General features: G+C 36.4%; 1 protein-coding gene across 13 annotated transcripts in view; it reads right to left on the bottom strand.

Moving 5' to 3' along the window:
• Positions 1-1540: 1540 nt before the first annotated feature.
• Positions 1541-10241, bottom strand: part of Clk4 (CDC like kinase 4) — an 18022-nt gene continuing 9321 nt past the window's right edge. For 5 of the 13 annotated variants that reach the window (XM_031351695.1, XM_031351697.1, XM_031351703.1 and 2 more), the window contains 11 exons: positions 9727-9949; positions 8596-8686; positions 8136-8202; positions 6407-6523; positions 6156-6322; positions 5873-5967; positions 5483-5612; positions 4300-4382; positions 2892-2971; positions 2121-2211; positions 1541-2035 (listed from right to left, as the gene is read on the bottom strand). In XM_031351695.1, coding sequence (XP_031207555.1) covers positions 1895-2035; positions 2121-2211; positions 2892-2971; positions 4300-4382; positions 5483-5612; positions 5873-5967; positions 6156-6322; positions 6407-6523; positions 8136-8202; positions 8596-8686; positions 9727-9949 — 1285 coding nt within the window. In that variant the 3' untranslated portion in view covers positions 1541-1894. The remainder of the gene's footprint in view (positions 2036-2120; positions 2212-2891; positions 2972-4299; positions 4383-5482; positions 5613-5872; positions 5968-6155; positions 6323-6406; positions 6524-8135; positions 8203-8595; positions 8687-9726; positions 9950-10241) is intronic. The other 8 variants (XM_031351699.1, XM_031351700.1, XM_031351704.1 and 5 more) reach the window with 2 other exon arrangements.

Raw genomic sequence — 10241 nt, 5'->3', positions numbered from 1 at the left:
CCTAAAACTAAAACAAACCCCTCTTCCCTCCCCCCTCCCCTCAAGTATATTTCTATCAGAAAACTTTCAGCTATCTTTTCAGCATTTCTCCTAAAAAAACAAACCTTAAAATTATATATACACGTGTGTGTGTGTGTGTGTGTATATACATATATACATACATATGATAAAAAATGACATATGTATAGGGAAGGGAATATAGAGAAAATGGTAGATAAAAGGGAGTAGGGAGACACGAAATATTCAAATTAAATAGTTTTAAAGATTATCTCCACTACAAATGATCCATATTCACATATTTTCCTTTTAGTGCTGAAGCTGCAAACACTGTAAAAAGCAGAGAACTTTCCAGAAAATGAATGCACCAATACTAGAAGAAAGGCAGTTAAGAGCAGGCAACTGAGAGCTCAAAGGGGAAATGCTTGGCAAAGGATATTTCCTAATGTCTCAAGAAGTACCACCCTGACTACTCATTCCTTCTCCCTATTAAAATGTGAATTAGAACACAAGATAACATTTTAAAAGAATGTTAAGCCGGGCGGTGGTGGCGCACACCTTTAATCCCAGCACTTGGGAGGCAGAGAGAGGCAAGCGGATTTCTGAGTTCGAGGCCAGCCTGGTCTACAGAGTGAGTTCCAGGTCAGCCAGGGCTACTCAGAGAAACCCTGTCTCGAACACCCCCCCCCCCCAAAAAAAAGAATGTTAATTTTCACAAGAGAAAGTTATTTTATGTGTGGGTATGTAGTGTAGTTGCCCAGATGTCAGAAGACAACACTGGATTTCCGAGAGCTGGAGTTATAAGTGTTTGTAAGTTGTCCAACATGAACACCTGTGGTCCTAAGAACAGTACATGCTCTTAACTGCAGAGTCAATCTCTCCAGCTCTGAAAAGCAACCATTAATTTTTTTTTAAATTTTTTTTTTTGGTTTTTCGAGACTAGCCTTACTGTACTGGGAAAACTGCTCTAGACAGCTGTAGTACAGCCTGGCTTTACTACTTGTTATACAGAAGAAAGCTCCACATAATTTATGGTTTGAAATATAGACAGATACAGCTCAAATCTGTATGTAATATAAAATTAAGATTTTAATCTTAGCTGGGCAGTGGTGGCACACGCTTTTAATCCCAATACTTGGGAGACAGAGGCAGGCGGATTTTTGACCAGCCTGGTCTACAGAGTGAGTTCCAGGACAGCCAGGGCTACACAGAGAAACCCTGTCTCGAAAAACCAAAAAAAAAAAAAAAAAAAAAAAAAGAAAAAAAGATTTTAATCTTAAGTGCCTGATTAAACTCTGTCATGGACTAATGGGGTGTCTTTTCATGAGGGCCTATATATCACCCAAAAGAACAGAAAACTTAAAATTTAATGAAACCTTATCAAGCTAATTTTTTTTGAGTTTTGGGTTTTAAAATCTGCCACCTAGAGTGCTGCCTGTTGAATAATTACCCCCCCCAAAAAAACCCAAAAAACAAAAAAAACCTCACCTTTTTCATGAAAAGTTCTACATTTAAGGCGCATAAAGAATACTCAATCACAAAGTGGTCAAGATTTCCTTTTACTTGGGGGGGGGGAAATCACTTCAGAGTCAACCTTTATGTACAAAAGACAAGACCAATTATGTTTATCACTGGACACAAAGGGCATTCTAAAGGCGTTTAAAAATGGGAATTAACATCAAAAGGAAAATTCATCTTAACTCTTATATTGCATTCATTATCAACACCATACTTAACAAGGTAGATATGCTATTAATACAAAACATACAGTATTTACACTTAACTGTACAAAATAATTTAATGTTTACAAAAATATTAGAATGTTTAGCTGACTGACACAGTCTTAAAGTCACTCACTGCTCCTAGAGAAGTATATAGGAAGACAACTGATTTCCATTCATTTCCTTTTTAATAAGTCAAAGAAAGGGTGCTGCAAGGCTTCATCCAAGGTAATCCTTTTTGTTGGGTCATATTCCAACATTCTTCGAACCAGGTCAAACAGCTTCTCGTGCTCTTCATCATGACACAGCATAAATTCCTGGGGGCCAGGGGTAAGGGGATTGTCTTATTAAATGAAAACATGAATAAAAATGTTACTAAATCATTTATCTTGTTTTCTTTACCTTTAATGGCTTGCAGCGTCTCCTAACATATCTTCCAGCTGAACTATGCTCATCCCAATCTAGCTGGTTATGGTGAAAATACTTGCGTTTCCTACAAGAGAAAAAAAAAGTTGAAATTAATAAAAATAACTAAAGTTCTACATCATTACTTTGTCCCCAACCCTTGGTGGGGACAAGATAGAAACACATCTTTCACTAAATGTACAGATATTTAGTATGTAGTTTAAAAAATATCAGCAACAATTATACATGATACTTTACATAGTATCTTCCTTTTTTCACCTACCTGGTGAATTTTAGTTATCTCAACTATGTTATTCACAAATAAGGAAATGCTCACTTTAAAAGGGATGACTCCTGGCTGTGAATTCTGATCTCACCAGATCTGGATCAGGGAAGGAAATCTTTAACAGCTTCCCAGATGAGCTAGGAAACACTACAGTATCCTGTTCAAGGGTGTAGAGCTGACTTGTAACAACAGGAAATTCAAACAAGACTGACAGACTCCAGTAAGAATGAGCTCTCACATATATTGGTGTTTATCAACTTAGAGAAACATTTGCATAAAAGTTAACCTGAGTACTAAAATAAAGCCCCTTTCTCCATAAGAGCACAAATTAAAATACTGAATTATTTTCTGAAAATGAACTTTTGTAGCTACAAGTTATCACTTGTACAGAATTTCTTTTTTCTTCAAAATCTGTAGTCCTTAGAATAAGCATTATGCTATTATAGTCTAAGCAAAGGACACTGCATATATCTTAGACAAACCTTGTCTTTTGGATCATATGTGCTGGGATGGGTCCTAATATCCGTTCCATCATTGCCAGGTGCTCTTTACTATCATGAGTCTAAAAAAAAAAAATCAGGAAAAAGGAATTTAGCACTCTTTACCTTTTTTACATGCACATAAAAAAGAAAAGAAAATATGGGCTAATATAAAAAAACTAGACTAAGGCTAGAGAGATGGCTCAATGGGTAAAAGGCCCTCGCTGCCAAGATCAGCAATCTGAGTTCGATTTCTGGGACTCCCATGGTAGAAGAACCAATTCCCACAAGTTGTCTTCCACATGTGTGCACCCACCTCCAATAAATAAACATCATTAATAACAACAAAAAGGCCAGACTAGCCAGCTACACAATTTACATAATAAATTCTTCAAAGATGAACGACATTGAAAGAGCTGTTTTGTCTGGTGCAAACACTATACAGTCTAAAATAAACTGGGGAGGTCTATATGGTAATCAACATGAAAAGTATCTAACATAAAATGCAATAATTTTTATTTCATGAACTAACTAGATTACTAACATTAATCCCAGGGGATATAGCCAATCCAACAATTCCCACCACAGTTCTGAGCTTTGTTAAGAAATATGACTTTAAGGAGATTAAGACAAAGGCACATAGCTCACAAATAAGTAAAGCTGACAACATACTTAAGTCAAGGACCTTACTTTTAAAACTAATGCAGCACAGAGCTGGTGCTGGCTACGTCGGAAAAGCAGCAGCTGTATACACAGGTGAAATGGTGTCTCTAGACTAAAGCTGGCCAACTTTTCTTGGAAGGGTCAGACCAAAAACATTTTAGGGTGAACTGCTGGCAAAAGATCTTTCTCTTTAATAGGCAGCAGGGAGTACTTTTACAATAGCACACCATTTGTCAATCTCTGTTCTAGAGAGAATTTGTTTTGTGAGACAGATTCCCTTTGTAGCCAAGACCAGCCTTAATTTCACTATATAGCTGAGGCTCACAATCTGGATCCTCCTGTTTCAGCTCTTGAGTGATAGAATTATCAGCATGTGTTACCATGCCTAGCTAGTTCCTCATTTTTATGCTTTATTAGGTATATGTTTTTAGAAACAAGGTTAACAAAGAGCAGAATTGCAACTAGCCACATTAAACACCAATGTAAGAGAAGTTTAATTTTAAAAAAAGCTAGAACATATAATATGAACTCTACATGAACTACATGTTAGAAGATATCATGCACATATTTGAAACAAGTTACAACCTCACTAGTAGTAAAATTCAATCAACTGTGTTTTTAGAAGTGTCATATTTATGTTTTAATTTCAATGATTATTGTATGCTAAATATCCAATATGGAGCTAAATATAGCATGTTTAACATAAAATTCATTAAAGATCATCAAATAAAATGTACTAGATACATACCTGAAAGACTGTGAACCCAAGGTAATACTCAATAAGAATGCAGCCTATGCTCCAAACATCACAAGGCTGAGACCAACCTAAAGCTATTCAAAACAAAGACAGGAATGTTACATCCAACAACTTTAAACTGCTGACCCTTCCCTACAAGTGTGTACTCTTCATAGTCTATCTCAGAGACCACAACAGCAACCTCAGGATTTACAATTTTAGTGCATGTAGCTCAGGCTGGTCTGGAATGTGGTGTTTCTTCAGTCTTATAAGTGGCAGAATTATAGATTGGTGCTGGCCCTGATTTAGTCACTTGTTCATTCTACAATGCTCATCATTGGAAAACTTATATAGCAAATATATTTCCATCCGCAGAGAGTGGACCTTTGGCTTAGATATAAGTTTTCTTCTTCAATAATTACACTTCAATATACTTTTCCTCAGGGGGTTAACTGCAGCCCTTCACCCCATTCAAACCTCAGTGAACTACTTCTGATACTCTGGAACCTCATCTCCATTTTTTCACCCTTTCCCAACATTACCTGACCACTAATGTCTAAAGCAACTGCTTTTTTTCTACTGTGGCATTCAACTACATCTTCCTCTCTAATCTGCCTTCATCCTAGGGAACTTCACCCACACAAATAGTATTCTATTCCCCCAGTCTCCAGATTCCTTTTCTAGTGACTCCAGCTTCAGATTTGTATCAATAATAGCACCTGATCTGTCCTGTTTCCAAGCCCCTAATCCTACCACTGACTTCTAAGTCTTGAGATATAACACATGCTCCCTGAGTTACAAAATTCTACTTTTCACTTCCAGCTTTCTCCCACCATGGCTAACACAGTGACTCTCTTGTTTAAAAGTCCCTTCCTTTCTTCCTGCTCTATGTCTATTTCATGTCTAGGTCAGTCAACCAAGCCCTCGGCATGTGTACCAGAGCCTTACCTTGGCAGTGGAATAAAAACAGATGGCTACATAACCTCACAATCACGAGACTATGATACGCTCACCAAGCATACCCACCATGTTATAATCAATTAACAACGACAGATCATCAGCACTCAGAATATCTTTGACAAACATGGTCATACAGGAGAAACATGTAAAACTCTTCCCTGTATCCTCCTAACATCATTTTAGTTAACCATGACCTTCAACAATTAAAAGTATAAGAAGTCTGGTGACTACTAACCCAAAATGACCTCTGGAGCCCTGTAGTGCCTAGTGGACACCAAAGTACTATGATGTTCGTCGTCATACGTTGCACTTCCAAAGTCAACAACCTTGATATCTGTGTTTTTCAATGTGCGCTCATCTCGTTTCTAGAGACACAATTGAATAAAGACAAAACTCAACAAAGATGTAAAATGTTCTACAGCACTACTCAAAAGGCTTGCAAATGAATCCTCCCTTCTCCACTCTCCTTCCCCTCTACCCCCAACTGGGATACACACATCCTATTCATACTCCATTTATGGATGAACATCAGAATATACACAGGCTCAGAAGCAAAATTTCTCATTCAAGGATCCCCAAGCTAAATTAATTTTAAAGACAAAATTAAAACAAGTCTTTAACTTACCATTTTAGAATTGTATTTGACTACATAGTCAGACTTCACAAATAAAATATTTTCAGGTTTTAGATCCGTGTGTGTTAATTTATTATGATGTAAAACTACAAAGGAAACATAAAACCATCATTAGCCTCACATAAGAGATTTAACTGGTGCCAGGTGAATGAAAAGGGATGAGAAGTGGAAGTGATGGTAAAAGGGATATAGCTTTACCTGTAACCTGCAAGTGTTTATATGCTGATTAGATAATAAAGACAATAAAATACACTGTGTGTTCATGAATACTTACAATTTATAGATTGGCAGATCTGATAAGCCATTTGCCTGATGTGATCAATTTGAAATGGCAGAAAGCTATTTTCTTTAATAAAATCATAGGTACTCAGTCCCAGCAGCTCAAACACAATACAAACATGACCATGATGATCAAACCATTCTAGCATCTGGACGCATCGGCTAAAAGAAAACAAAACAGTAACTGAATGCACAGAAGTGAGCAGCTCACACAGTATGATAATCTGTGGTTCAATGTGTACTTACAAGACACTGTTGGGGTCAGTGCTGTTCAAGTGCTCCAACACTTGGATTTCAGAGCGAGCTGCCTCCCGATAACGGCCTACATTTTTTACAATTTTCACTGCTACATGTAAGCCATCCCTTGAAAACAAAAGATGATGATCATGATGTTCAAAATACAAGTGGTGGAATGAAACTGCACACCCTGTGAAAAGCATTCTTTTGTTTTGTTTTGTTTTTGAGACACGATTTTACTACATGTAGCTCAGGCTGTGCTTAAACTCATTATGTAGCCCAGACTGATACTGAACTTGTGAAACTCCTACCTCAGCCTCCTAAAATACAATTGTAATTATAAGTTTCCCATATAATTGTTCTAAGTCTTTCAGAGCCCATAATATTAGGTTCCAGATCATCTTTCTAAAACAAAGCAACCATCCATGTAATATTTAGAAATTTTGACATGTTTCTAAAATTTTATCTAGATTGTATACAAAATATTTAAAAGTAGAACACACACACACTCGAGTGTGAGTGTGCATGCATGCTAAGAATCAGAATATGTTGCTATTCAAAGCATTTGTTCATTTACTAGGCTGGACCTAATCTGTGCTAGAGACAAGGAACAGGAACTAGTACTAAACAATTGGACCTACTCTTTTATGCCTCAGTTCAATGACAAAGACAGATGAGCACATTAAGATATTCTCACAAAAGAAATGAAGCTCCAAATATTCATTCAACAAAGTAGCAATTTACACAACAATACAGAATCAGTCCTGGAAGATAGCAGTGAGCTGGCCGAGCTGGGAAAGAAATCAAACATCTGGGTAAAGACACCACCTACAAGTTCTGACTGAAGCTCTCCGACCCCAGTACTTTATAGGCTTGTTTTATGCAAGTATGGAGAAATAGCTACATCGAGGACAGTGGGCTTTGGGTTGGGGCATTTCCAGAATACTCCTAAAAAGTATAAACTCAGTATTTTGAGAAAATCATGAAAAATGGTATAAAAGTAAATTTAGGGCTAAAATGTTTTTTGGCTAGGGAATGAAACAGCCCCTTGCACATGCCAGGCAGGTGTTGTACTACTAAGCCACAACCAAGCTCAATAATAAACATTTCCAAATATGGGGTAAAACCACATTTCCAAGTGTAAACCCAATGGATAACAGATCAAGGAGCTATGATATTAAGTCATCAAATATGTTAAAAGACAAACTTTATTTTCAAAACTACTGATATACACAGTAAGCTAACAAATTATACCCTTTCCAACTATTTCTGATGAAAAAAAAATTAGATGTCATTTCAGAAATGTGTAGTTTCAACTAAGTTTTTAAATTTACTTATAAAAAGTGTAAAACCACAGAGCTGAGGTTCTGACAGGACATGGTGCAATGAGGTAGGCCAGTGCATTTCACCAGAGAATACAGACTTTATTCTGTAGGCCTTCACAGAATCTGTAGTTTAGGAAATGTACTCTAATATATAATTTAGATGTATTTTATTAATGTTGCAATTCAAAAGCAGCTAAATGCTACAGAACTTTTTTGAGCATTCCTCTAATTACAGAATAACTTCCACATGAGAGAAACTGCCAGCATTTACAACAGAATTAACACTCTGGCACATACATTATATTGAGTTTCAGAAATTCTTTTGAAAACCTCTGAAGAAAACTTGTAGCAAGCACTTAAAATACACTGTAAAAGATAGCAGAATGTTCAAAAAGAAAAAAAATCAAACTTACATGCCATGATCAATGCACTCTACAACTTTGCCAAAAGCTCCTTCACCTAAAGTGTCCACGATTTCATCTAAAGTAAGGGAGAGAAGGAGAGGGCTAAGTGCCTAAGCACAGTTACCCAGCTGTTCAAACAATGAATGCTTAAGTGTGGCATATTTCCAAATGATCTTTAGCAAAGCATAACTAAGGTTTCATCGCTCAAGTTATTGTATTTCAGCTGCTAGAAAGCAATTAGATAGAGCTATCTGTCTTGCTCTAATCTCAAGCTCCACTGATTATTTTGGAATTTTAAGAATAGAAATATTTAAATTCTACAGAAAAGAAGAAATACAAAAGAACAAACAAACCCACAAAAAACAAAACAAAAAAGCAATGAAGAGTCTTTAGCCCCCCGCTGACAAACTATTCTTTAAAAGATTATTCTGTCTGCAAATTTTAAAAAGTGTTGAAAAATATTCTATACATCTTGCTCTTAGAACGTCTCCACTTTGACAGATCAGGTGACCCTCCTCATCATCCTCTATACTCCTGGATCTTTTCCTTCGGTGGCTCTTCTGGAACGGCAAGTGGGCAGCACCAAGATCGTCCAGCCAATCAATATATCAGAGTGAATTCAGGGCAGAATACGCAATTCATTCAGCGGGGAGATATTCAGGCATTCAGATAAGCACCAGGCCACGAACAGTTGGCAGGAGCAATTTCAAATTCAGTCCCCAGAAATTCACAGGGCACAGTTTATGTTACAGAAGAAAAACATGGCAAGGAACAGATTTTCAGATAAGATACTTAAAGTGGCAATAGAAAAAAACAACACAATTGTCTCTTTAAAATACTGATTTAATTGAAGTCTGAAGTTTAAAGAATGCAATGTCATGATTTACTAATTTCTGCTATAACCATATGCTGTGAGTTGAGTTGTCTAGTTAGTCAGGAAAATGCCAAGATTAGTTGAAATTGTTTTCTTTTAGCAACATTTAAAAGAGTGGACATCATCATAGTAAGAGGGGGAAGTAAAGACTAATTTCTGTTTTCCATCTAGTAACTGCTAGCTCTATAGAAAAAACTTGGGGGAGGGAAATGGAATCTCAAAGTTTACAAATAAAAGATGTCTAGCTTTCTCAGTACATTTTCCACTCAGCACCCAGGTTCACAACTTCAGCAAACTAATGCAGACAATGATGTGCTGTACTAGGAGCTAGATTACATAGGAGTCATCAACAGCTAAACACCCCAGCAATGTGACTTGCCTTGAGTTGTTTCCAACTACCAGTAATGCAGTTTCTTTCAAAATAAAAAAATCTTTACATTCAAAGAAAAATGGGTGCCTCATTTTTTAATATACTATACAACCACAAAATAAGATGTTCTTACTATTAAAACCAACTAACTCATGATCTGTTTTGTAGAATGAGGGTGTGGGCAAAATGAAGACTAACTAATACACAGGTGGTCAATTATGATAATGTGTACACTTCCTTTAAGGATTCCAGTAACATGAATATAATTACAGCATATCCAAATTGCATTAAGAAACTTATTACTCTTTTAGAGCTTTACAATCAATCCATTCAAAATAAAAACAAATCACTCATACCGAATGTGACTGATGACTTGCACAGTGTCTATTACGTTTTCTTTTAGGGCTGCTTCTCCTGCTTCTGACTGAGGATTTACTGCAATGGATCCGGTACGTGCTTTCAATGTCTCTATGGTAATGTCTTGGAACATATCCTTCACAGTAGTCATTTCTGTATTCATCAATGTATCTCCGGTCCCGATAATCTCTCTCATTCAAGCATCTTGCTTCTAAATAGTGACTGCGAACACATTAAATGATTTCAAATTATTCTCTTCATTCTGGAATAATGTGGTTCAAACAAAACTTTCAAGAATTCTTGGTTTAAACAGCTAACTCAATAAAAAGAAAAATTCAAATCAATGAGATGAAATTAATATGTATATAGGAAAGCTTAAGAAATAATTTGTAACCAAATAGGTCCATATTTTTTTTTCCATATAAAATTGCTACAGGCAGGCATGCCTTTAATCCCAGCACTTGGAAGATGACGGCAGGAGGATCAAGAATTCAAGGCTATCCTGAAGTATACT

The sequence above is a fragment of the Mastomys coucha genome, unplaced genomic scaffold (assembly GCF_008632895.1).
Source record: "Mastomys coucha isolate ucsf_1 unplaced genomic scaffold, UCSF_Mcou_1 pScaffold5, whole genome shotgun sequence".
In the NCBI taxonomy this organism is placed as follows: Eukaryota; Metazoa; Chordata; class Mammalia; order Rodentia; family Muridae; genus Mastomys; species Mastomys coucha.
Note: the sequence above shows the minus strand (reverse complement) of the source record. Positions and strands in the feature narration are given on the sequence as shown.